Source organism: Anastrepha obliqua, chromosome 5 (genome assembly GCF_027943255.1).
Source record: "Anastrepha obliqua isolate idAnaObli1 chromosome 5, idAnaObli1_1.0, whole genome shotgun sequence".
Lineage (NCBI taxonomy): Eukaryota > Metazoa > Arthropoda > Insecta > Diptera > Tephritidae > Anastrepha > Anastrepha obliqua.
In genome coordinates this window covers 43202521-43229482 of record NC_072896.1, presented here as the reverse complement: position 1 = coordinate 43229482, position 26962 = coordinate 43202521, and the positions used below count along the sequence as shown (strand labels likewise).

The 26962-nt window shown below is 37.1% G+C and overlaps 4 protein-coding genes and 1 long non-coding RNA gene across 5 annotated transcripts; 1 reads left to right on the top strand and 4 right to left on the bottom strand.

Annotated features, from left to right (window-relative positions):
* Positions 1-240: 240 nt before the first annotated feature.
* On the bottom strand, positions 241-2973 carry LOC129248377 (X-ray repair cross-complementing protein 5-like). The gene is made up of 6 exons (XM_054887903.1): positions 2867-2973; positions 2704-2799; positions 2445-2653; positions 2251-2376; positions 1511-2192; positions 241-1444 (listed from the first exon to the last, which is right to left on the bottom strand). Exons 1-6 carry the CDS (start codon positions 2879-2881, stop codon positions 494-496), a joined length of 2079 nt encoding a protein of 692 aa, XP_054743878.1. The 5' UTR covers positions 2882-2973; the 3' UTR covers positions 241-493.
* Positions 2974-6386: 3413 nt separating this feature from the next.
* LOC129247967 (uncharacterized) lies at positions 6387-7868 on the bottom strand. The gene is made up of 3 exons (XM_054887357.1): positions 7645-7868; positions 7063-7590; positions 6387-6995 (listed from the first exon to the last, which is right to left on the bottom strand). The coding sequence occupies exons 1-3, from the start codon at positions 7723-7725 to the stop codon at positions 6528-6530; spliced, it is 1077 nt and encodes a 358-aa protein (XP_054743332.1). The 5' UTR covers positions 7726-7868; the 3' UTR covers positions 6387-6527.
* A 2155-nt stretch (positions 7869-10023) lies between these two features.
* Positions 10024-12403, top strand: LOC129247969 (uncharacterized). The gene is made up of 2 exons (XR_008582587.1): positions 10024-10776; positions 12073-12403. It is a non-coding gene; the product is annotated as an uncharacterized LOC129247969 (long non-coding RNA).
* LOC129247966 (X-ray repair cross-complementing protein 5-like) lies at positions 11052-14210 on the bottom strand. Its single transcript, XM_054887356.1, has 6 exons — positions 13756-14210; positions 13593-13688; positions 13334-13542; positions 13140-13265; positions 12400-13081; positions 11052-12333 (listed from the first exon to the last, which is right to left on the bottom strand). Exons 1-6 carry the CDS (start codon positions 13768-13770, stop codon positions 11383-11385), a joined length of 2079 nt encoding a protein of 692 aa, XP_054743331.1. The 5' UTR covers positions 13771-14210; the 3' UTR covers positions 11052-11382.
* Positions 14211-25089: 10879 nt separating this feature from the next.
* LOC129247968 (uncharacterized) lies at positions 25090-26584 on the bottom strand. Its single transcript, XM_054887358.1, has 3 exons — positions 26348-26584; positions 25766-26293; positions 25090-25698 (listed from the first exon to the last, which is right to left on the bottom strand). Exons 1-3 carry the CDS (start codon positions 26426-26428, stop codon positions 25231-25233), a joined length of 1077 nt encoding a protein of 358 aa, XP_054743333.1. The 5' UTR covers positions 26429-26584; the 3' UTR covers positions 25090-25230.
* Positions 26585-26962: the final 378 nt, after the last annotated feature.

The following is a 26962-nucleotide window of genomic DNA, read 5'->3' as shown; positions in this document are numbered from 1 at the left end:
TGTGTTCACCGCACTTTATAATTACAGCAATATTCCGACCCTGTTACATTTTTGATAGCCCGTTGCTGATACTTAGCTGATTAGCGGCCGCAATATTACGGAAGTTATTTCGCTCTGAACGCGTTTTTTGAAAATATATAAATATATATATATAAACAACATTAAACTTCAAAGTAGTATTTATTAGTTGAGATGGAAAAGGAAAAATAATTAAGTAAACCAACAGAAAACCACTAAAAGTTACAAGTTTCACGTACAGCTGTGAGTTCTTTATATTGGAAATTAAAAATGAAATAAGAAAAAGGGAAAATTCACAAAAGGTATGACACATAGTGTGATCTCCAGCTTCATTCCGTAGAGTCCAAAGTAGATTTACTTATTCTATATATTTTACTTTGCATACAAATTATAAATGAAGTTTTGGGTATGTTTATAATTTTAGCATACAACAACAAAAATTATTAACAATAAAAATGAATGATGTACAGAAGCCTTACTCGTTGTGTTCTGCCACGTCGTCGACTGGCAATTCATAAAACTTCTCCAGCGCACGTTTGCTCTCTAGCCAATCGGTACTGACAAAACAAAGCCCCAAATCCTTTTTAGCAACTACATGCTGCCAAAAATCTTGAAGCTTGTTCGGTACGACTTTTTTCTTCACTTCGCTTATCCATTCATTGTATTCATCAAATGAGTTAAAGTCATAGCATTGCTTACGGTAAATTTCCAACGCTTCTTCCAATTTTTTATAGTTTAATTTATCCTTAGTGTCAAACAATAAATACCAAATAACACTTTGCATTTGTTGTGCGTACATTTGAAATTTTGCATCGCGTTCTGTGCGGTTCTGCATTTTTAAAACATTGTTTTGTATAAGTTGACGGAAATCGTCAGCAGGTGTATTTTCACTAACTTTATCGCAAATCTGTGGTGAGTTACCTTCTGTCGAAGTACTCGCACTACTTTCAGTATTTTCTGATTTTACTATAGTTTTTCCACTCGTAGGCACTTTGGGCACATTTTCTTCTAACGGAAATTGCGATTTTACAACTTTAGCGGCATGCTTTGAAACTTTTTCTCGCAGTTCGGGTATTTTCCAAAAGATTTCTACAAAATTTTTATCTTCTAACATTTCTGCGAATTGTTCATCTTCTTTAACATTTGATATTATCTTTCTTTCTAGAACATCCATAACATTCTGTTCATAAATATGAGGCAATGACTCAAAAGGTAATAAGTCTGGCTGGCATGTGTCACGCGGAACATCTGACTCTTTAGGATTCAATGACAGATCCATGGAGTCAATTAAATTATCTATAGCATCGATTTGCTCGTTTGTACATTCCGTTTTTAGAGTACGAAGGCGTGGAAATTGAAAGTACTGATATTGCGAATGATAAGCGATCTCGACCATGGTCAGTGAGGCAGGCCTATCGGGATGGAGCTTTAAAAAGTAATAGATTGCATATGTACACTATGTTATGAAAATGAATAAATGCATTACTATTACCTTATTTGGCAATAGTACCACCATCTTCGGCACATTGAATCCGACACTATACACTTTGCAGCAGAGCATCGCCATATTTGTGTTGGTCATAGCGCGTACTAAAGCATCGAGTTTCTGTGCTGATGCATTCATACCCTTTTGATGCACAATCCAGTACAACGAATCGCCACAGAAATATTCATCAGGTATAGAGTCACGCTTCATAAATCCCACGAACTTGAGCCCCGGCTCATAGCGTTCCTTCTCGTCTTTTAGCGATTCATCAAATGGTATCGGGGTGGAACCTAACATGTAACCTTCAATGAGTTCAGTTTCACTAGGTTCTATTTCTGTGCCACGCACAAAGGACTTCAGTTCGCGTGAAACAAGTTCATCCTCTTGGCCCCAGCATTTCTTTAATTTTATATTACTCTCGTCCTTCATATAGATAACTCCAGATATTTTAATTGTGATTTCTGAACCAACTGTTAGTTTGCTGTTCCACACCCACGGTCGTTTGTTAGTAATTTTGAAAACACAGCGTTTAGCTTCTTCAAAGTTATACAGTTTTGCGCTGCAATTAGTGATAAGTTGCAAAGCATAATCCTCATTTTTCAACTGCTGCTTACTTTTCTTGCCTTCACGAAATATTACTTTGGGCAGACCGCTGATTGGATTATCGACGTATTGTATATTCTCAGAGCTGTTAAAACGGATTAGTGTTTAGTTAACATTTCGCTAGACGAAGCAAGTAAACCTACATAATCACCAGTTCGACTTCTGTTTGTGCTACATTTTGTACAATAACGTCGTACATGTCATATGAATTCGGTGCATCATTGAAATCACAAAAGAACAAAATGCGCGATCTTTGAAATTTGAAACATCTGCAATAAAGTTATACAATTGATGTATTATAAAAAAAACATTTCCTGAGGTATTTGATTATTCTTACTCTTCACCCCTTTTGAGCACCTCCATCGCAACCACAAGAGCATCTAACCATTTACCATCGTCACAAGCGTCTTCATTTACAAATTTATAGAAGTTTAACAGTAACTCCCAAGTAGGACATTGTGGCTGTTGATACTGCGTTATATTGTTCAATGTTTTTTCACTACCGAGCAATACAAATGAAACGAAATCTTTTCTACCGGCGCAAATCTGGGAGAGATTCATTAAAATTAGCTCGATTTTAGGTGCAAATCATTTACCTTATCTTTCAAAATGTCTGCTACTAACTTTACCGACTTTAGTTTAAAATCTTCATTAGCGGTTGGGCGTATATCCAATACGAAAACAAGAAACTCCTGAAAGTTATTAAATGTACATTATTTGAGATTGTTTCTAGTTATGCAAAGAACAATTTTGTTGTACCTTATTCGCAGCCATATTGGAAGTTATTCAAACGAAACTTTAATATAAATCTGGGAAGTAATGATAACAAATATCGACTGTTGTACGAATTATTGTGAAATTTAGCCTCCCGCCAGATACAAAGAAATGTCTGTTGTAGCACAAACTTTTCGATTAGACGGTCCGAAAGAAAGTCGATAACTTTAGCCGGTTTTTCTAACTACTCCCATCTAGTTATCGATTGAAATAATCGATTTGCCGTCACTTAAAATGCTGTCACAATAGAATATTTGTATCCGTTGCGCATTTGACCGCATTATGTGGAAAACGTACCATGGTGCCACAATGAAAGTATTGCCGCATTGAACAAAAAGCAGCAGATCTTCTTTTCGTGAAAGCAAATACCATATTTCGTGAGGTATAAACAAATTTTTGTTGGTTGTGAAATATATTATAAAATTGATCCTTATTGAAACGAAAAAGGATTTTAAAATAATTTATGGTAGTTGTAGGCGGTGGGTTGGATCGGGATCGGGACACATTCATTTTGGAGGACAACTTGGCTAAGGTTATCCTTTTCTCTTTACTTACTCTTTCAAGCTTATATGGAAGAGATAGGGGTGTATTTTAATTGACTCAATTAATTTAAATTCCATATATTTTAATTTGATATAATATAATACACCATCCAGAAAAAATTGCACGATACAAAATTGTTCTCTTTTAAACAGTTGTCGTTTTCGTCGTATTTGTCGTACGGCAAACGTAGAAAGTTGCCAATTTTTATGCAATCCGGCATGGCCTTCGACATACACCTAATCTATTTTGCTGTCAGTCAAATACGTTGTCGCAATTGACGGAACGGACCAACTCAGATGGGTCTATTACGTCACTCTCTCTTGTGGTGATGACAGCACAAATTTCGGTGTTTTGTTTGTTATACCTGCAGCACATCCGTTTTTATGCGGATGACGCCATGGTAAAAACGTATGTGTGTGTGTATCATTTCTTGTAATTGGTGGTTTGTATTGTTTTCGCCTACTCTTTCTCTTCGTAAACAAGTAATTCCCCTTTCTTTTGTTTCTATATTCTCGGATCATGACGTCAGCCACAATAATAATACAAAGCAAACGAACAAAAAAAACAAAAGGAGGAGAAAATATACATGTTTGTAAAAGTTCCGTGAATGGCTTGGTAATATTGTAATTTATGACATTTAAACAAAGCAAACTAATGAAAACAAAGTGCCGCGTATTAAAAATATCTCCGAATGTAATTTTTCTGCGTTTTTACACGGATGACGCAGTAGCAAGCAAATTTAATTGAAAGGGTGGCATCTTCTGAAAACAGTTACCTTATTTTACGCCTTTTTATCATTCGTCAACCCATCAGCTGATTCTTTCAAATTCGCTGAGAGTCGGTTAACAGTCTGATATTGGTCACACATCTGAAATTTTTTGGCCATGGCTTTTGGCAATCGTTGGTTTCTGTAGGCAATCGAATTGACCAACTGCCATCGGCATTTGAATATCGATTTATTTCACGTATCAGAAACAGTGATGGTAAATGTAGGGAAAATTCCCTACATGTAGGGATTTTTGTCGAAAAATGTGGGTGTAGGGAAAAGGACAGATTTTTTTTAAATTCTGTAAATGTAGGGAATTTTCAAGAAGGACAGAAAAAATTTTAAAATAGCGGGGTAAAATTAAAAAAGTTTATTTAAAATAAAAATACGCAGTAAGATTTCATGCCAGACTTCTTTTCCTTATGGCAGCATACTTTGAAAAGCGTTAATACGGCAGCATTGCCTTTTTTACTTCGTTAACGCTAGCACGATTTTTTCTTTGCGCGAAAATTGTTAGTTGTCCCACGTTTTCTGGTGCTTTTCACTTTTGAAGTAAGTTTGCAATTATTTAGTTTTAGCTTTTTTTATATTTAAAATGCATATATTTTACAGAAATGAGCTCTTCGACTGACTCTTCGGAGGTACACCAGGAAAAACAATGCAAGTATCGGAAACAATAGTTCAATAATAAGTGGCTTGACGACGAAATTTTAGTGGCTAGTTTGAAGCCGTGGCTAACGATCCATTCAAATGCAAATGCACTGCGTGCAACAAAGTTTTGAGCTGTGGCAAGTCTGATTTACAGAAGCACGCCGAAACAAAAATGCACCAAAAAATATTAAGGCAATTAAAAAGACATCTAAAATAAACAGCTTTTTTTAGAAAAAGCGAGTAAACCAAATGGCTCCAGAAATTTCGAAATAAGACTTAGCATGTTCTACGCTGAGCATAATGTTGCGCTGCAAGTGGTGGACCATTTAATCCCACTCTTAAAAGAAATCGTGCCCGATTCTGAAATAATAAAAAAATCTGAGCTTGGAAGAAAGAAGTGCACCAGCATAATAAAAAATGAATTGGTAAAAGAAGAAAAAGACAATTTAGTTAAAAAATTAAAAGTAAACAAATTTTCCATAATGATCGAAGAGAGCACAGACATCGGACTCAATAAGCATATGTGTCTCATGGTGAGATTTTTCGACGAGGAAAGCGAGCGGCGTGTGGTTAAGCTGCTGGATCTAATTCCAATAAGAACTGATTGCACTGCAGAAGCTCTGTACGGAATTTTTAAAAAATCTTAAGCAAACAATTCAATTTTGACGTTGCAATTGCCTCATTATAGTGTAAGCACAGGAGAAAAAAATGTAGGGAATTTCATAGGGAAAAGTAGGGAATTTTTTTGGGCTGTGTAGGGATTTTTCAAAAAACCATTTACCATCACTGATCAGAAATAAACGTTATCTCGAATAAAAAAATTGAACGTTGAATTCGCGCAACGTGAATTCTGAATTTTAATGAACAAGTTGTCGCAAATATTCCGTTGCCGAGAAGAGTTAGGGCTCTGTTAGCCAAGGCTTAGACATAATTTTAATTAATTTAGACCAAGCTACCAAACAAAAATGATTTACAGTCCCGATCCCTAACGCAGCCTATTTTACCGCGCAAGAAACCAATTCATTTCTTTACGTAAAAACAATATTTTTTTCTTTGCTGGCTTTTCCCCGCCCAACTTTTGTTAAAGCAATCGACTGGGACTTCAGCTTCTTGTATTTAAACGTTCCCTGCCTGATATTATCACAACTGGATATTTCGAAAATAGTTCCTTTTGTTACAAACATTAATTCAAAATCATATGCATACTTTTTATTTAATAATTAAGATTTAATTAATTTAATAATTAATAATAACAGTACATCACAATTATAAGTAGATTCTTGAATTGCCTACGACTAGTCTATATCGATAACTTTTGGTAGCGATATTAATATTCCAAAAACGGAGCGTAATTTTTTAAATCGTTTAAAGTTATTAACAAAACACAATTCCGTTGTTTACTTAGGACAATTTTTAGAATTTTAAGATTTGTTAATCGAATTGAATAATCCGATGGTGGAGGTGGATGGAAAGTTTATGTATTTTTTTTTCCATTCTTTCTATCGCTTATCTAGCACTATAAAATCAATATTAATACTCATGAACTTGAAAGAGTTGAAACATTTTGGTATATTTTATTTATGCTGTATTTACAAGGTAGCTTAAGAAAAGCAGTACAAATGATTTCGCACTGCTTTACACATAGTGTGTACCTATTCGATTATATTTTCATTTTATTTCTACACCTTAACTTTCAGGTTTGCTGAAAGGTGCCACACAACCAGCGCGATTATAAAACTCCGCTGGCTCTTTATCGTCCATATCGTCAAAATAATCAGAATCTCTTGCCCAGCAAGGCCCCAATTCTTTGGCTACTATATGCTCACGCCAGAAATCAACCATCTGGCGCTTGAGTAGCTCATCGCGAACCGAACTTATCCATTTATTATAAGACCAAGGGTCAAAAAAGCATGCATCGGCTTTTAACTTATATAGTAAGTCGCCGGCTTTAGTTTGACTTTCTTCGGAAACAGTTTCTTTCGAAAATAAGAGTTTCCAGATAATATCACGCGCTACAATTGCAATTTTGGTAAAATTGCGTTTAATGATTTCATCCTCGACAAGTTGATCTGCTCGAACTTTTGTATTCATTAAGTTTTCGTAGTCATCAGCTGGCGTATCAGTAGAGATGTCTGCTTCAAAATCTGCATCAAGCTGAAGGAAATATTTAAGTATATAAATATGTATATATATGCTTATATTATTGTATGTTTGTACGTACATCTACACGATCTTCTGTGGTAGATTGCGGCATCTCCGGTATAGCAGAATTTCGCCTCTCCCCAGTTACTTGTCCGAAAGGAGCAACACAACCAGCATAATTATAGAAAGCAGCTGGTCTTGGATCTTCCATATCGTCAAAATAGTCAGAATCTCTTGCCCAGCAAGGACCCAATTCTTTTTCTACCATATGTTCTCGCCAAAAATCCAGCATCTGTCGCTTCAATAGTTCATCACGAATACCAGTAATCCAGTTATTATACGTAAATGGATCATTGAAACATGCATCTTCTTTCAATTTATTTAAAAAAGCAGCAATTTTAGCTTGGTCCTCTTTCGTTAAGGAATCAGACCCAAAAAGCAACTCCCATAGAGCTTCACGTGCTGCTGCCGATATTTTCTGATAATTACTCTGCAACACATCGTCATCATCTATATCCTCCGATTCAACTTTCTCGTTCATAAGCTGCTCGTAATCTTTTAAAGGTGTCTCCAAAGATATTTTTGGATTGAAATTGGATGTTGGTACCTGCAGTGAAGACGTTCATCCCTTTGCCAATTTGAAAATTCAAAGAATACTTACAGCGCTGTCCATGGTGATTCTAGTATGAATTAGTGTGGGAGTTTTTGATTTTAAAAGATTGGTAGAGCTGGAGTTAAACATCACATCGAAGCAGTAAACAAGTTGAATAAATAATAAATAACATGACGCAATATTATCGTAATGGTGGTGATGCCGGATCTGAAGGTGGGAAAGTTTTTATTAACACAATCCTAACCTTGACTCCACATAAAGGTATAAGTTTTATAATGCATAATCGTTGTCCCGTGCTTAACTCATTTTTAGTTAAGCTAAAAGTACGTTCAGATAAGCACTAATTAGCAACAAAACTATAAAATTAATCTACCCGTTCACATATGGCAGATTACCTTGAAAATAGGCAATCAGCTGACAATACTGTTTTCAAAGGTTTTTCTTCCTAGCAATTGGTTTGGTGGAATATTTTGGGGTCTTGTGTTTGTTTAATTATAATTAACGATATGAAGAAAAGACAACAAGAAGCAATAGTTAGAGGTTTCACAAAAATAACGGCAGCAATACGCATTCGAAATTTGATATTACATTTTAAATAAACATTTTCACGTTTTTTTTCTATTATATGAATGCATACCTAATAATACCTAACAAACATTTTATTACAATTATTCCTACAAACCTGTTTTCTTTGCTGGCATCCATTTAATTTAGTTTTTATTTTAACGTTTCCCTTCTTATTCGTAAAAATAATAAACAAAGTTCTTGTAATTAAAAAAAAATTGAAATATTGAAAAAAAAAAAATGAATGAATTAAAAAACATATTGTCTAAAAAATTGCCTGTGTAAACCACAAGTAAGATGTTGACGTAATGCAAGCCCCGCACTGTTTTTCTTTAAAGCTAGATATACACGAGGCAACCGTTGAAGCAACGTGTTGCCTTTGTTTAAGAAACACGTTGCGACCGTTGCTTCAATCTCAGTATTGTGTATAACTGTGGTGTAGGAAAGGTACAAGCGGAAGATACGTAAAATTAAATTTTTTAAATGATCGACGAAATACGTAAAATTACTTCTCTTATTATAATTGACGAACTTTTGTACGAAAATGAGGAAGAAGAGGTGCAACAAAAGAAGAGAAAGAAAATTTGGTCCAAAAATTGGCTTTTAAAAAAAAGCGAATTTTCGAACGAGAGGCTGCTGAAAGAACTGAAGGAAAATGAGCCAGCGGACTATAAAAATTACATGAGGATGGACGAAGCCTTGTTTAGAAAATTGTTGGGCTTCGTAAAGGCCAAAATAACGAAACAAGATACCATAATGAGAGAGGCAATATCAGCAGAAATTAGACTGGCAATAACTTTTTATATTTTTCACTACTTATATCCTACAGCTCTCTAAAAGTTTTATATTCGTTAATAAAATTAACATAATTTTCATTATTTTCAATTGCCATTTTTTCCTTTTTCACTTTATTTTACTCCACACGAACCTTCTTCTTCGCTTGTTTTCAACGAACTGAACGAGTAAAAGCAGTAAACAATGATACACACGAAGCAACGGTTGCAGCAACCTATCCCAAAAATTAAATTTATTTGATATTTCAGGCAACGGTTGCAGCAACATGGCCGTGTTGCTGCAACGGTTGCCTGGTGTGTATTTAGCTTAAAGGCTTTTATAACCAAATGATACCTTTGAGCATTGCCAGAATAATCAGAAGCAAAACACTACCTACAACTTTCGCGTTATGTTTGCTACAATGACCAACAGTAATTATTACATTTTTACTTAATTATAACCATATCACTTTCTTTGAAGATTTTTGGAATATTTATATATTTTTTTTCAGGCACCCTTGGTCTGAGTTTGACAGACAACCAAGTGCGTGAGTGAGTGCTATGTCTTCTTGCTTGATCATAATGGCGGAGCTGCTACTATATGTCAAATTAGAATTTTTATGCTAACATTAAAAACAATAGAATACCGTCAAAAAATATACAAAATACTGTTTTTTTAAACGTGGAAAATTTACAATAACAAATATTGTTAATATATTTCTTTGCTATAATAATACTTTTTATTGAGAAATATCTGAATTTTTAGGAAAATTTTTAGACTTTTTGATGCGAAATTGAATTTTTTATATGACATTTAATAATTTTTTATGCAACCATGTTACATAAAAGAATGTTTTAGAAACATATGATCTCAGTTGTAAGCATTTTTTGAGAACCAGCCATTCCGGAGTGCACAAAAACTGGCAACTTTCTACTTTTTTCGTACGGCAAGTTCGCCGAAAATGACAACTGTTTAAAGCTTTTTATTTATGGTGTTTTAATTACATCGAACTAAATGCAGAATTTAAAGGAATTTAAATTAACTAAGTCAATTCAAATACACACCTATTTCTTTGGATAATAGCTTGAGAGTAGAGAAAAGTTGTACTGAAAAATGAATATGCGTCCCGATCTTACAGTTATGGTCGCACCCACCGTCTACGACTATCATAAATTCTAATAAAACCCCCTATCGCTTCAATAAGCACATTTGTTTTTTTTTTTATAAGCGGCAATACTTCCATTGTGGCACCACGGTACATTTTCAACGGATTCTATGCGACAGCCCTGTAACTCATTGCACCGTTAATGACACGGATTTACCTGCAATTCTTCTCTCGTGACTAACTGCACCATTAGAATAAGTGTAGAGAAATTCCCTTTTGTTTAGGCAATTTCAACATCCCTGCATTTACGGAGTCCACAGTTTCGCAATCCAATTGTTTCGTGCACTCATATAGGCTGCGAACACTCTCTGTAGAATAATTGGTTTAATTTTGTAATTTTTCACTTAATTAGATTTGCAAATAAAGTAAAATATAACGCTGAGGAGAAAAGTGGTATCTTTAAATTTTAGCATTAAAAGCAATTACAGCAGGAAAATTACAGCAGGTAGTGGGTGGCATACTGACCTACAATATTTTGAAGAGTGGCAGTTCGACCACAGCAAAAATACCAGTTAAAACCAACCACCCATTTATTGTATAAACCACACGAAGCCGCAAAATTGTAGAAATTTCCAAAAATAGTACAAAATACTAGTCTACAGACTGTATGCGATAATGGCAGACAATTGAGGGATAAGACGCATGCCTAAACACTGGAAACTGTGATGCAAATAACGGTATATAATTTGACTATTGTAGCGAATAAATAAGGTGATTTAAGTGTACGTGCCAGAATCTAATACATTTGACCCCTTATAAGCTATCCGTTGTTTGGTTTAGCAGATTATAGGTGTGTTCACCGCACTTCATAATTACAGCAATATTCCGACCCTGTTACTTTTTTGATAGCCCGTTGCTGATACTTAGCTGATTAGCGGCCGCAATATTACGGAAGTTATTTCGCTCTGAACGCGTTTTTTGAAAATATATAAATATATATATATAAACAACATTAAACTTCAAAGTAGTATTTATTAGTTGAGATGGAAAAGGAAAAATAATTAAGTAAACCAACAGAAAACCATTAAAAGTTACAAGTTTCACGTACAGCTGTGAGTTCTTTACATTGGAAATTAAAAATGGAATAAGAAAAAGGGAAAATTCACAAAAGGTAGACACATAGTGTGATCTCCAGCTTCATTCCGTAGAGTCCAAAGTAGATTTACTTATTCTATATATTTTACTTTGCATACAAATTATAAATGAAGTTTTGGGTATGTTTATAATTTTAGCATACAACAACAAAAATTATTAACAATAAAAATGAATGATGTACAGAAGCCTTACTCGTTGTGTTCTGCCACGTCGTCGACTGGCAATTCATAAAACTTCTCCAGCGCACGTTTGCTCTCTAGCCAATCGGTACTGACAAAACAAAGCCCCAAATCCTTTTCAGCAACTACATGCTGCCAAAAATCTTGAAGCTTGTTCGGTACGACTTTTTTCTTCACTTCGCTTATCCATTCATTGTATTCATCAAATGAGTTAAAGTCATAGCATTGCTTACGGTAAATTTCCAACGCTTCTTCCAATTTTTTATAGTTTAATTTATCCTTAGTGTCAAACAATAAATACCAAATAACATTTTGCATTTGTTGTGCGTACATTTGAAATTTTGCGTCGCGTTCTGTGCGATTCTGTATTTTTAAAACATTGTTTTGTATAAGTTGACGGAAATCGTCAGCAGGTGTATTTTCACTAACTTTATCGCAAATCTGTGGTGAGTTACCTTCTGTCGAAGTACTCGCACCACTTTCAGTATTTTCTGATTTTACTTTAGTTTTTCCACTCGTAGGCACTTTGGGTACATTTTCTTCTAACGGAAATAGCGATTTTATAACTTTAGCGGCATGTTTTGAAACTTTTTCTCGTAGTTCGGGTATTTTCCAAAAGATTTCTACAAAATTTTTATCTTCTAACATTTCTGCGAATTGTTCATCTTCTTTAACATTTGATATTATCTTCCTTTCCAGAACATCCATAACATTCTGTTCATAAATATGAGGCAATGACTCGAAAGGTAATAAGTCTGGCTGACATGTGTCACGCGGAATATCCGACTCTTTAGGATTCAATGACAGATCCATGGAGTCAATTAAATTATCTATAGCATCGATTTGCTCTTTTGTACATTCCGTTTTTAGAGTACGAAGGCGTGGAAATTGAAAGTACTGATATTGCGAATGATAAGCGATCTCGACCATGGTCAGTGAGGCAGGCCTATCGGTATGGAGCTTTAAAAAGTAATAGATTGCATATGTACACTATGTTATGAAAATGAATAAATGCATTACTATTACCTTATTTGGCAATAGGACCACCATCTTCGGCACATTGAATCTGACACTATACACTTTGTAGCAGAGCATCGCCATATTTGTGTTGGTCATAGCGCGTACTAATGCATCGAGTTTCTGTGCTGATGCATTCATACCCTTTTGATGCACAATCCAGTATAATGAATCGCCACAGAAATATTCATCAGGTATAGAGTCACGCTTCATAAATCCCACGAACTTGAGCGCCGGCTCATAGCGTTCCTTCTCGTCTTTTAGCGATTCATCAAATGGTATCGGGGTGGAACCTAACATGTAACCTTCAATGAGTTCAGTTTCACTAGGTTCTATTTCTGTGCCACGCACAAAGGAGTTCAGTTCGAATGAAACAAGTTCATCCTCTTGGCCCCAGCATTTCTTTAATTTTATATTACTCTCGTCCTTCATATAGATAACTCCAGATATTTTAATTGTGATTTCTGAACCAACTGTTAGTTTGCTGTTCCACACCCACGGTCGTTTGTTAGTAATTTTGAAAACACAGCGTTTAGCTTCTTCAAAGTTATACAGTTTTGCGCTGCAATTAGTGATAAGTTGCAAAGCATAATCCTCATTTTTCAACTGCTGCTTACTTTTCTTGCCTTCACGAAATATTACTTTGGGCAGACCGCTGATTGGATTATCGACGTATTGTATATTCTCAGAGCTGTTAAAACGGATTAGTGTTTAGTTAACATTTCGCTAGACGAAGCAAGTAAACCTACATAATCACCAGTTCGACTTCTGTTTGTGCTACATTTTGTACAATAACGTCGTACATGTCATATGAATTCGGTGCATCATTGAAATCACAAAAGAACAAAATGCGCGATCTTTGAAATTTGAAACATCTGCAATAAAGTTATACAATTGATGTATTATAAAAAAAACATTTCCTGAGGTATTTGATTATTCTTACTCTTCACCCCTTTTGAGCACCTCCATCGCAACCACAAGAGCATCTAACCATTTACCATCGTCACAAGCGTCTTCATTTACAAATTTATAGAAGTTTAACAGTAACTCCCAAGTAGGACATTGTGGCTGTTGATACTGCGTTATATTGTTCAATGTTTTTTCACTACCGAGCAATACAAATGAAACGAAATCTTTTCTACCGGCGCAAATCTGGGAGAGATTCATTAAAATTAGCTCGATTTTAGGTGCAAATCATTTACCTTATCTTTCAAAATGTCTGCTACTAACTTTACCGACTTTAGTTTAAAATCTTCATTAGCGGTTGGGCGTATATCCAATACGAAAACAAGAAACTCCTGAAAGTTATTAAATGTACATTATTTGAGATTGTTTCTAATTATGCAAAGAACAATTTTGTTGTACCTTATTCGCAGCCATATTGGAAGTTATTCAAACGAAACTTAAATATAAATCTGGGAAGTAATGATAATAAATATCGACTGTTGTAAGAATTGTTGTGAAATTAAGCCTCCCGCCATATACAAACAAATGTCTGTTATAGCACTGTGGGGGAATAAAACTCCACATATACTTATATATTAAAATTAACACGCTTTATTTTCTATGAAAACTCAAGAGTAAGATGAAATACAAAACTTGTAAAAGAACTCTAATTTTTATGTCTTGTAGTTGCAAGAACGCTTCTCGAATGATCTAATTCTTCGAAATCATAACGACGTTAAATTGACCCGATTTACACGAGGAGACATCTGGAAGGGAAACATTTTGTTCGGTGGTGAAGGACGGTCGGGGAAGAGAGAAGGGATTTTGTCTCCCGTACTCGGCGACACGCTTTGCTCTTCTTATTCGTATTTCTTATCTTAAGCAATTTTTGACAGTTGCTTCATTCGTTTTCTCCTTTTGTGGAAGAATGTTCTAAGTTACGTGTTGCAGAGAACGTTAAATATAGAGAATTCTCACGAGCTACGAATAGTGTGAATTGTCAAAAATGAAGTGAAACCGCGAACACTATTTCACCTCGCTTAACTCGACAGCGGGGAAGTTCTTAACAGACCTGATTACAGTGAATTATGTACAAGTACATTGGCTCTGCTCAGTTTTTGGTTTCTGTATGAAATCAAATTGACAAATGCCGACGGCATTTTGCAAGGCATTTGCTTGTGCATTTTTATGTTCCCTTGATAAACGAAAATTTATTCAATTTATATTTTCAAACAAATACAACCAAAATCCTATATTTAAAATCAAAGTAACTTTAATGCACATATTTTGTTGTGTGAGTTTTAGTAAATTTGATGAAAATTTTTACTGATTTTTCGAGTCGAAATTAATTTTAGACAAAAATTCAAAGAGCATATTGGTATATTGATGAATATATGTACATATATGTATATCAATATATGTATATATACATATATTTTGTTAGTTATATTTGTGCAAAAGTTCAACTGCATCTTCAATTCTTATAGTGCTAGAAATGTATGTATGTGCACACGCACTGCAGCAACAATGACCTACCTCACGACACATTGCCTTATCATATTTATGTGCATTTGAATATGCATTTTTTGGTCCTGTGCCAAACGAGAGTTTTTTAAATTTACCTATGTATATTACAGGGAATAATTCATATATGTATGCATTTTATAGATAGTACCAAACTTTGAAATTTAAAATAAATAAAATAAAACTTCAAAGAAACGTATTTGCATACATATATGGGACAACTAAGTTCTATTGCATCTTTAATAAATATAGTGTTGCACGCATACATATGTATGCACTGAAGCAACATGACCTACCTCACGAGCCTCGCCTTATCATATTTCATGCAATAATTAGGGAGTAAATATTCGAATTATCGAATTCCTGCAAATGCTAAAAGAACTTCTTCTGCATATGCATCGACGTATGTGCATGTGCGTATATGCACACTTGATGCCCTAACTATATCTATCTATGTACATTCAATTGATCAAATCAATAAATTCTGTATACAAAACGCTTCATTACCAGGCACACAGGAAGATGGCATATGCAAATATAAATATTGAATTCAAGCAAAACAATGCTTATTAATATACACATATGCATGTACATACAACCGCACACACAGGGCATTCGCTTTATTCCTCAAAATGCGTATGTCGTTCAAAGCTAAAATTCTATGCCCAGCGACTACAAGAACAAAATGCAGTCATAGACGCAGGCGTAGCGGCCATCATTCTAGTTGCCATAGCGCTGAACAGTCGCGGCGGCGCCGAACAGTTTCAACTATTGTTCTGTGCAACAAAAACTCATCTTCAAAAAATTCATTGATAAATTCGAGCTCATAGTTCTAAGAGCAAGAACTTTCATTCATAAAACGAGCCGCCCATATGCCAATTTTCTCGACAATTTGAAATTAGTCAATATTGGAATATTTCGCGAAGAATTATTTGCCAATATTTGATAAATCTTCAATTTTTGTCAAGTCGAGTGCCCGCGGCATCGTACATATGTATGCAAAAATATATGTATGTAAATATGTCGTTCTAAATGCTCGACAGCCGCAGCTGATGTGCGTCAAGTGCGCGCATGAGCATACAGTAAGTTGCAGAAGAAAACAAGTAGCTTAAAAAAAAGGTCTGATTCGGACATTTTAATACTAAGATAAAATTTGGAAACAATTATTTTATGTTAACTGATAGTAGGCAAATAGTTAATTAGTAGATTACTTTACGTATGTAGTTTTTCAATTGATAAAAAGTGCACAAAACATATGCATATATCTGCAGTTAGAAACTTACTCTGAAATCAGAGCATTTGAAGATGCCTGTAACATTTCAAGCTTACTGTACATACAATGCTGTGCCAATGAATGTGCGCTGCGCCATGAGTGCGCGCTGGATTTCTTGCGAAGTTTTACCGTTTTATCTTGAGCTGTGGCTGGTGAGCACACATACACACAGCATATACATATGCGCAAATGTATATAAATTCACAAATGTATATAAATTCACAAATTTACATTTGCATATGCCATCTTCCTGTGCGCCTGGTAATGAAGCGTTTGCTATAGAGGATTTTGATTCAGTTGAAGGTAATTCAACAAAGTTTTACAGACACCAGACAGACAGACATAACATATGTACATAATTTGGATGATTTGGAGAAATTCAAATATATAGGTCATATTAAAAAGCTACCTAACATTCTTTGCTTCTAATCACCAACAAATTCTTATCGACTGCTGCTAAATTTACATAATTCAGCCCCTCACTGTTAATTTTTGTTGAAAAATCTGTCTATGGTGAATTGTCTTCGCGAGACGAGTACCCCTCGAAAATGAACACTTTCCAGTCATTAAGACTTCTCTATTCATTAACGTTCTCTGCGTGTTGGTTTTCAATCAAACGGAAGATAACAACGATGACAAACATCCGAACGCTGCTTGGGAAATGCACGATTATTTTTGCTAGTAAAGTAGGTATAATTTAAAATAGTTATGGGACATGTTTATGTTGATTTCTAATTTTTCACTGCATTTCTAGATACTCAAGTTAATTTTATGTTAATTATTTACATATTAAGTATTTTTAATTTAATTTTTTTTATTCAAGTATAAGAATTTATAAATATATTTCAATAAAAAAAAACAACAAATTATTTATTATTTAACCAGTTTGCATTTTTCATTCATATATTTAAGAAACTGTTGTCGAACGCTCTCTGCTTTACATGCAAGCGCGTGCGAGAATGCATCCGAACCAGACGATGCCAAAGCATTAAATGTCAAAATGTCGCGGAAACATTTTTACCCGTGTGAACGCGAATGAAACATCAAAAGAGAATTTCCAGTGTCTCCCTTCCAGATGTCTCCTCGTGTAAATCGGGTCATTCAGTTGAATAGTGAATAAAAATGAATAATGAATAATGAAATCAGTGTGGCCACACTGATAGGTATAGGTGTGTTCCCGTACGACACTTTCATCTGTGTTCCCACACAACTCCCCCCAAATGAAAGCCTTATCTGGGAGCCGATAAGGTTGAGTTTAATGCTCATGATTAACCCGTGGAGCGGGTATCCACCTAGTGTTGTACGGGTAGGCTCATTGAGGTGCAAGGCTGCAAACTCCCTGGTCTGATGAGAACTCGTCGGTGGGATGTAGAGTCGAAAACTTCGCTGCTGGCTAGATGGGCTGCCTTGAGGCGTTCGATGTTTACGTTTATTTCTCTGCCATTCACTTCTATGGTGAAGACCCGTTCATCCAACCTCTTGATAACTTTATGCGGACCTGAGTACGGTGGCTCGACAGGTCGTTTGTTTGCATCGACTCTCAAAAATACGTGTGTGCACGCGGACAACTCTTTGAAATAGAACGTTTTCTGTCGACCGTGGTGTGTTGTTGGAGCTGGCCTGATTCTTCTCATATGTGTGCGGAAATCTTCGAGGAAAAACTGGGAGTCCACTGGTGGATCTCCGTCTGAAAAAAACTCACCTGGCACTCGGAGGGTTGTTCCGTAGAGGTACTCCGCGGGTGAAGCTTTAAGGTCTTCTTTATAGCAGGTCCTTAGGCCTAAAAGTACCGATAGTAGAACCTGAGTCCACTGTGGCATCTGGTTGCACATGATTGACGCCTTAAGAGTGCGGTGCCATCTTTCTACCAACCCGTTTGCTGCAGGGTGGTATGCCGTGGTACGAATGCGTTTTCCACCCACTAAGCGAGATAGGGCCGTAAAGAGCGCACTTTCAAATTGTGTGCCCTGATCAGTGGTGAGCAGCTTGGGGCATCCGTATCGAGCAATCCAGCTACCGTAGAATGTATTGGCAACCGTGTTTGCCGTAATGTCTCTAATGGGTACTGCTTCGGGCCATTTCGTGAATCGGTCGACCATAATCATGCAGTATCTGTACCCCTGAGATTCCGGCAAAGGTCCAACCAAATCCAGATGGACGTGGTCGAATCTCTCGTCTGGGCTAGGAAATTCGGCAGGAGTCGGATGTACGTGGCGACCTACTTTGGAGCGCTGGCATGGAACACACTCGCGAGCCCACTGAGTTACATCCTTATTCATGCATGGCCACACATACCGTTGAGCTATGATTTTGACTGTTACCCTGCCGCTGGGGTGTGCGAGGTTGTGTAAGGCTTCAAATATCTTTCGGCGTAGCGATGTTGGCACGAATGGTCTGATGTTGTTGGTTGAGACGTCACAGAACACAGTCTGACTATTAGGACCAAAAATCAGTGATTGCAGTTTAAGCGATGTTTCATTGTGAATCAACAGGTACTGTAACTCTTCGTCCGCAGCCTGGGCGTGCGATAGTTCGTCGTAGTCGATCACTGCTGGCATGTGCATAGTCTCCACGCGAGAAAACGTGTCTGCTACATTGTTGTTTGAACCGGAAATGTACTCGAAGTTGGTGGTGAATTGGCTTATGAATCCCAGCTGTCTGATTTGGCGAGGAGATGATTTGTCTGATTGCTGTCGGAAGGCGAAAATGAGGGGTTTGTGATCTGTTCTCACAACGAACTCGCGGCCTTCGACCCAATGGCGAAAATTTTTGATGGCCTCGTACACAGCCGTCAACTCCCTATCATACGTGCTGTAGTTAATCTGCGCGGGTGATAACTTCTTAGAGAAAAATCCAAGCGGCTGCCAAACGTTATTGTTATTTTGCTCTAATACCGCCCCTAAAGCGGTGCTGGATGCGTCGCAAGTGATACGAAGTTCAGCGGATGGCACACCCCAGTAAAGTTGCGGTTGCGAGTTGATCCTTGATAGATGCGAACGCTTTGTCTGCCTCTGCTGTCCATGGTACTGGCCTCCGATCATTCTTCTTTGAATCTTTCAGAAATTCGTTGAGAGGCGCCTGTGTCGTAGCGGCATTTCTAATGTGTCGCCTGTAGAAGTTTATTGCTCCGATGAATCTCCTTAGTTCAATAATCGTTTTAGGCTTGGGAAAGTCACGTAGTGCTTTGACTCGGGTAGGAAGTGGTGCTGACCCGAGCGCTGTTACCCGATAACCCAAAAAATCTACTTCAGCAGCTCCCAACACACACTTTTCCGCATTAATGCAAAGGCCGTATTTGCTGAGCCGTTGAAATACTAATCGGAGGTGTTGTATGTGTTGCTGTTCATCACTCGATGCTACGAGCAAGTCGTCGATGTATGCATAGACGAAGTCGAGTCCAGTGAGCGCTTCGTTAATGAAACGTTGAAACGATTGTGCTGCGTTGCGTAGTCCGAAAGGCATGCTAACGAATTCGAACAAACCAAACGGGGTTATTACAGCGGTTTTTGGTATATTTTCCTCTGCCACTGGGATATGATGGAACGCCCGCCGAAGGTCGATGGTGGAGAATATGACTTTCCCTGCTAAAATTGTTGAATAGTCATTGAGGAGCGCTATCGGGTACCGGTCGGGAATGGTTTTCTCATTAAGCCTACGGTAGTCGCCGCATGGTCTCCAGTCCCCGTTCTTCTTTTTAGCCATGTGCAGTGGGCTAGCCCAAGGGCTGTTTGACGGTCTGGCATGTCCCAACTCGACCATTAGTTCAAATTCCCTCTTGGCCACTTTGAGGCGCTCCGGGCATAACTGTCGGACGCGTTGTACGCACGGTGGCCCAGTGGTTGGTATAAAGTGTTTGACGGAATGCTTGGATGCCGTGAGGTTGGGAGGATTACCCAGCAATTCCGGAAAAGCTTTGAGGATAGCTTTAAATTTGTTGGTTTGAGTAAGTGCTGTGATGGCCGTGACCGGAGCCGTAGCGTACGATCCTATGCTGTGCGAGTCTGAGTTGGGGTCTATTAAGTGACCGCGCTTGAGGTCCACTATTAGCCCGAGAGCGTGAATGAGATCTGCACCTATGATCGGATAAGGCACCTTAGCAATGCGGAAAATCCAACGGATCGGTCGCTGTAAGCCGATGTTGAGCACGATGACCTTCTCACCATACGTTTCTATTTTGCTGCCGTTTGCAGCTTGAAGTGGAAACTGTGTTGGTGTTGTTTAGTCTTAGCGCGAAGGTGGGGTAACCGAAATATCCGCGCCGGTATCGACGAGGAATTTCCTACCTGTTGTACGGTCGTATACAAATAATCGACGAGGAATTGACTTGCCACCAGTATCCGCCGTGTCTACTGGGGGCGACTGGCGTTTCCCTGAAAAGCACAAGGCTGTGTGCACTTTTTGGCACGTTCGCCGAATCTCCGATGATAATAGCACGTGGATGTTGAGGTATTGTCGGTGGTGCTGCGAGATACGTTTGTCGAACTGTTGAAGCGTTTCTGGCTGTCTTCGCGCACTGTCGATCTGCTAAGTTTCTGTGATAGTTTCTCGACCTGCTTAGCTAGCTCGTCCAGTTGCTTCTGTATAACACTGCTGGCGACAGTCTCTCGGGCGATTGGCATTACGCAGTGGTTTTCGGAGTCACGCTGAATTGCCATAAGCCTGTTTGCTGTCTGTGCGAGCTTAGCATTGTCCTGTTCACCAGTGGCGGTGAGTGCTAATTGAATCTGTAGAGGAAGTCGATCCAGCCACATCGAGCGGACGAATGTTGGGTCCAGATTGTTCCCTCCTGGCCTATTAATTTCTGCCAGCAGTTCAGTAGGGCGTCGTTCCCGCAACTCAACTCCAGACAGCAGCATTTTGAACCGGCGCTCCTGCGGAATTTCAAAATGGTTGACCAGAGCCTCCTTTAACGTAATATACTTATCTGATGAGGGTGGGTTCGCAACGATGTTTTCCACAATCATAAGCGCGTCTTGGTCAAGGCGGGCGACTACTGCATAGTATTTCGTTGCGTCCGCTGTGATCTTCCTGAGCTGGAACTGCGCCTCGATTGCGGCAAACCATAATTGGACTTGTTGGCTCCAAAACGGTGGCAGCTCCAATCGTTCGAAATGGTCAATGTGTGCGGCCAAGGGTGTTTGTAGCTGGAGGTATTAATTGCTTCGAAAAATTCCTCGTTGGACGCTCCGCTGTGTACGACGGGGTGAGTATCGCCAGTTTTCTCAATGTCTGTTTGCCCTGTTTCCATGATGCGTGTTGGTAAATTGTAGGGGTCACCAATTATGTGGGGGAATAAAACTCCACATATACTTATATATTAAAATTAACACGCTTTATTTTCTATGAAAACTCAAGATCAAGATGAAATACAAAACTTGTAAAAGAACTCTAATTTTTATGTCTTGTAGTTGCAAGAACGCTTCTCGAATGATCTAATTCTTTGAAATCATAACGACGTTAAATTCAGTTGAATAGTGAATAAAAATGAATAATGAATAATGAAATCAGTGTGGCCACACTGATAGGTATAGGTGTGTTCCCGTACGACACTTTCATCTGTGTTCCCACAGCACAAACTTTTCGATTAGACGGTCCGAAAGAAAGTCGATAACTTTAGCCGGTTTTTCTAACTACTCTCATCTAGTTATCGATTGAAATAATCGATTTGCCGTCACTTAAAATGCTGGCACAATAGAATATTTGTGTCCGTTGCGCATTTGACCGCATTATGTGTAAAACGTACCATGGTGCCACAATGAAAGTACTGCCGCTTTGAACAAAAAGCAGCAGATGTTCTTTTCGTGAATGAAAATGCAATATTTCGTGGGGTATAAACAAATTTTTGTTGGTTGTGAAATATATTATAAAATTGATCCTTATTGAAACGAAAAAGGGTTTTAAAATAATTTATGGTAGTTTTAGGCGGTGGGTTGGATCGGGATCGGGACACATTCATTTTGGAGGACAACTTGGCTAAGGTTATCCTTTTCTCTTTACTTACTCTTTCAAGCTTATATGGAAGAGATAAGGGTGTATTTTAATTGACTCAATTAATTTAAATTCCATATTCCCATTTGATATAATAAAATACACCATCCAGAAAAATTTGCACGATACAAAATTGTTCTCTTTTAAACAGTTGTCGTTTTCGTCGCATTTGTCGTACGGCAAACGTAGAAAGTTGCCAATTTTTATGCAATCCGGCATGGCCTTCGACATACACCTAATCTATTTTGCTGTCAGTCAAATTCGTTGTCGCAATTGACGGAACGGACCAACTGAGATGGGTCTATTACGTCACTCTCTCTTGTGGTGATGACAGCACAAATTTCGGTGTTTTGTTTGTTATACCTGCAGCACATCCGTTTTTATGCGGATGACGCCATGGTAAAAACGTATGTGTGTGTGTATCATTTCTTGTAATTGGTGGTTTGTATTGTTTTCGCCTACTCTTTCTCTTCGTAAACAAGTAATTCCCCTTTCTTTTGTTTCTATATTCTCGGATCATGACGTCAGCCACAATAATAATACAAAGCAAACGAACAACAAAAACAAAAGGAGGAGAAAATATACATGTTTGTAAAAGTTTCGTGAATGGCTTGGTAATATTGTAATTTATGACATTTAAACAAAGCAAACTAATGAAAACAAAGTGCCGCGTGTTAAAAATATCTCCGAATGTAGTTTTTCTGCGTTTTTACGCGGATGACGCAGTAGCAAGCAAATTTAATTCAAAGGGTGCCGTCTTCTGAAAACAGTTACCTTATTTTACGCCTTTTTATCATTCGTGGCCATGATCCATGTGATGTCAACCCATCAACTGATTCTTTCAAATTCGCTGAGAGTCGGTTAACAGTCTGATATTGGTCACACATCTGAAATTTTTTGGCCATGGCTTTTGGCAATCGTTGGTTTCCGTAGGCAATCGAATTGGCCAACTGCCATCGGCATTTGAATATCGATTTATTTCACGTATCAGAAACAGTGATGGTAAATGTGGGGAAAATTCCCTACATGTAGGGATTTTTGTCGAAAAATGTGGGTGTAGGGAAAAGAAGTACAGATTTTTTTTAAATTCTGTAAATGTAGGGAATTTTCAAGAAGGACAGAAAAAATTTAAAAATAGCAGGGTAAAATTAAAAAAGTTTATTTAAAATAAAAATCCGCAGACTTCTTTTCCTTATGGCAGCATACTTTTAAAAGCGTTAATACGGCAGCATTGCCTTTTTTACTTCGTTAACGCTAGCACGATTTTTTCTTTGCGCGAAAATTGTTAGTTGTCCCACGTTTTCTGGTGCTTTTCACTTTTGAAGTAAGTTTGCAATTATTTAGTTTTAGCTTTTTTTATATTTAAAATGTATATATTTTACAGAAATGAGCTCTTCGACTGACTCTTCGGAGGTACACCAGGAAAAACAATGCAAGTATCGGAAACAATAGTTCAATAATAAGTGGCTTGACGACGAAATTTTAGTGGCTAGTTTGAAGCCGTGGCTAACGATCCATTCAAATGCAAATGCACTGCGTGCAACAAAGTTTTGAGCTGTGGCAAGTCTGATTTACAGAAGCACGCCGAAACAAAAATGCACCAAAAAATATTAAGGCAATTAAAAAGACATCTAAAATAAACAGCTTTTTTTAGAAAAAGCGAGTAAACCAAATGGCTCCAGAAATTTCGAAATAAGACTTAGCATGTTCTACGCTGAGCATAATGTTGCGCTGCAAGTGGTGGACCATTTAATCCCACTCTTAAAAGAAATCGTGCCCGATTCTGAAATAATAAAAAAATCTGAGCTTGGAAGAAAGAAGTGCACCAGCATAATAAAAAATGAATTGGTAAAAGAAGAAAAAGACAATTTAGTTAAAAAATTAAAAGTAAACAAATTTTCCATAATGATCGAAGAGAGCACAGACATCGGACTCAATAAGCATATGTGTCTCATGGTGAGATTTTTCGACGAGGAAAGCGAGCGGCGTGTGGTTAAACTGCTGGATCTAATTCCAATAAGAACTGATTGCACTGCAGAAGCTCTGTACGGAATTTTTAAAAAATCTTAAGCAAACAATTCAATTTTGACGTTGCAATTGCCTCATTATAGTGTAAACACAGGAGAAAAAAATGTAGGGAATTTCGTAGGGAAAAGTAGGGAATTTTTTTGGGCTGTGTAGGGATTTTTCAAAAAAACCATTTACCATCACTGATCAGAAATAAACGTTATCTCGAATAAAAAAATTGAACGTTGAATTCGCGCAACGTGAATTCTGAATTTTAATGAACAAGTTGTCGCAAATATTCCGTTGCCGAGAAGAGTTAGGGCTCTGTTAGCCAAGGCTTAGACATAATTTTAATTAATTTAGACCAAGCTACCGAACAAAAATTATTTACAGTCCCGATCCCTAACGCAGCCTATTTTACCGCGCAAGAAACCAATTCATTTCTTTACGTAAAAACAATATTTTTTTCTTTGCTGGCTTTTCCCCGCCCAACTTTTGTTAAAGCAATCGACTGGGACTTCAGCTTCTTGTATTTAAACGTTCTCTGCCTGATATTATAACAACTGGATATTTCGAAAATAGTTCCTTTTGTTACAAACATTAATTCAAAATCATATGCATACTTTTTATTTAATAATTAAGATTTAATTAATTTAATAATTAATAATAACAGTACATCACAATTATAAGTAGATTCTTGAATTGCCTACGACTAGTCTATATCGATAACTTTTGGTAGCGATATTAATATTCCAAAAACGGAGCGTAATTTTTTAAATCGTTTAAAGTTATTAACAAAACACAATTCCGTTGTTTACTTAGGACAATTTTTAGAATTTTAAGATTTGTTAATCGAATTGAATAATCCGATGGTGGAGGTGGATGGAAAGTTTATGTATTTTTTTTTCCATTCTTTCTATCGCTTATCTAGCACTATAAAATCAATATTAATACTCATGAACTTGAAAGAGTTGAAACATTTTGGTATATTTTATTTATGCTGTATTTACAAGGTAGCTTAAGAAAAGCAGTACAAATGATTTCGCACTGCTTTACACATAGTGTGTACCTATTCGATTATATTTTCATTTTATTTCTACACCTTAACTTTCAGGTTTGCTGAAAGGTGCCACACAACCAGCGCGATTATAAAACTCCGCTGGCTCTTTATCGTCCATATCGTCAAAATAATCAGAATCTCTTGCCCAGCAAGGCCCCAATTCTTTGGCTACTATATGCTCACGCCAGAAATCAACCATCTGGCGCTTGAGTAGCTCATCGCGAACCGAACTTATCCATTTATTATAAGACCAAGGGTCAAAAAAGCATGCATCGGCTTTTAACTTATATACTAAGTCGCCGGCTTTAGTTTGACTTTCTTCGGAAACAGTTTCTTTCGAAAATAAGAGTTTCCAGATAATATCACGCGCTACAATTGCAATTTTGGTAAAATTGCGTTTAATGATTTCATCCTCGACAAGTTGATCTGCTCGAACTTTTGTATTCATTAAGGTTTCGTAGTCATCAGCTGGCGTATCAGTAGAGATGTCTGCTTCAAAATCTGCATCAAGCTGAAGGAAATATTTAAGTATATAAATATGTATATATATGCTTATATTATTGTATGTTTGTACGTACATCTACACGATCTTCTGTGGTAGATTGCGGCGTTTCCGGTATAGCAGAATTTCGCCTCTCCCCAGTTACTTGTCCAAAAGGAGCAACACAACCAGCATAATTATAGAAAGCAGCTGGTCTTGGATCTTCCATATCGTCAAAATAGTCAGAATCTCTTGCCCAGCAAGGACCCAATTCTTTTTCTACCATATGTTCTCGCCAAAAATCCAGCATCTGTCGCTTCAATAGTTCATCACGGATACCAGTAATCCAGTTATTATACGTAAATGGATCATTGAAACATGCATCTTCTTTCAATTTATTTAAAAATGCAGCAATTTTAGCTTGATCCTCTTTCGTTAAGGAATCAGACCCAAAAAGCAACTCCCATAGAGCTTCACGTGCTGCTGCCGATATTTTCTTATAATTACTCTGCAACACATCGTCATCATCTATATCCTCCGATTCAACTTTCTCGTTCATAAGCCGCTCGTAATCTTTTAAAGGTGTCTCCAAAGATATTTTTGGATTGAAATTGGACGTTAGTACCTGCAGTGAAGACGTTCATCCCTTTGCCAATTTGAAAATTCAAAGAATGCTTACAGCGCTGTCCATGGTGATTTTAATATGAATTAGTGTGGAAGTTTTTGATTTTAAAAGATTGGTAGAGCTGGAGTTAAACATCACATCGAAGCAGTAAACAAGTTGAATAAATAATAAATAACATGACGCAATATTATCGTAATGGTGGTGATGCCGGATCTGAAGGTGGGAAAGTTTTTATTAACACAATCCTAACCTTGACTCCACATAAAGGTATAAGTTTTATAATGCATAATCGTTGTCCCGTGCTTAACTCATTTTTAGTTAAGCTAAAAGTACGTTCAGATAAGCACTAATTAGCAACAAAACTATAAAATTAATCTACCCGTTCACATATGGCAGATTACCTTGAAAATAGGCAATCAGCTGACAATACTGTTTTCAAAGGTTTTTCTTCCTAGCAATGGGTTTGGTGTTATATTTTGGGGTTTTTGATTGTTTAATTATAATTAACGATATGAAGAAAAGACAACAAGAAGCAATAGTTAATTTAATTGCGCAATTGTCTACTAGTATTAACAGTTGGAAGAAATCCGTAGACGACATGTACTGAGGTTTCAGAAAATTATGGCAGCAATACGCATTCGAAATTTGATATTACATTTTATAATAATT

What these genes read in the sequence shown, in the direction of transcription:
- LOC129247966 (XM_054887356.1), bottom strand. An exon ending in CAGACATTTTGAAAGATAAG is followed by an intron (nt 13,543 to 13,592) that starts GTAAATGATTTG and finishes AATCTCTCCCAG; the next exon opens with ATTTGCGCCGGTAGAAAAGA. An exon ending in TGGTCCTATTGCCAAATAAG is followed by an intron (nt 12,334 to 12,399) that starts GTAATAGTAATG and finishes TACTTTTTAAAG; the next exon opens with CTCCATACCGATAGGCCTGC.
- LOC129247968 (XM_054887358.1), bottom strand. Translation starts at nt 26,428, where the DNA reads ATGTTTAACTCCAGCTCTACCAATCTTTTAAAATCAAAAACTTCCACA. An exon ending in AAATCACCATGGACAGCGCT is followed by an intron (nt 26,294 to 26,347) that starts GTAAGCATTCTT and finishes TCTTCACTGCAG; the next exon opens with GTACTAACGTCCAATTTCAA. An exon ending in CCACAGAAGATCGTGTAGAT is followed by an intron (nt 25,699 to 25,765) that starts GTACGTACAAAC and finishes TATTTCCTTCAG; the next exon opens with CTTGATGCAGATTTTGAAGC.
- LOC129248377 (XM_054887903.1), bottom strand. An exon ending in GTGCTCAAAAGGGGTGAAGA is followed by an intron (nt 2,377 to 2,444) that starts GTAAGAATAATC and finishes ACTTTATTGCAG; the next exon opens with ATGTTTCAAATTTCAAAGAT. An exon ending in GAAGTCGAACTGGTGATTAT is followed by an intron (nt 2,193 to 2,250) that starts GTAGGTTTACTT and finishes CCGTTTTAACAG; the next exon opens with CTCTGAGAATATACAATACG.
- LOC129247967 (XM_054887357.1), bottom strand. Translation starts at nt 7,725, where the DNA reads ATGTTTAACTCCAGCTCTACCAATCTTTTAAAATCAAAAACTCCCACA. An exon ending in GAATCACCATGGACAGCGCT is followed by an intron (nt 7,591 to 7,644) that starts GTAAGTATTCTT and finishes TCTTCACTGCAG; the next exon opens with GTACCAACATCCAATTTCAA. An exon ending in CCACAGAAGATCGTGTAGAT is followed by an intron (nt 6,996 to 7,062) that starts GTACGTACAAAC and finishes TATTTCCTTCAG; the next exon opens with CTTGATGCAGATTTTGAAGC.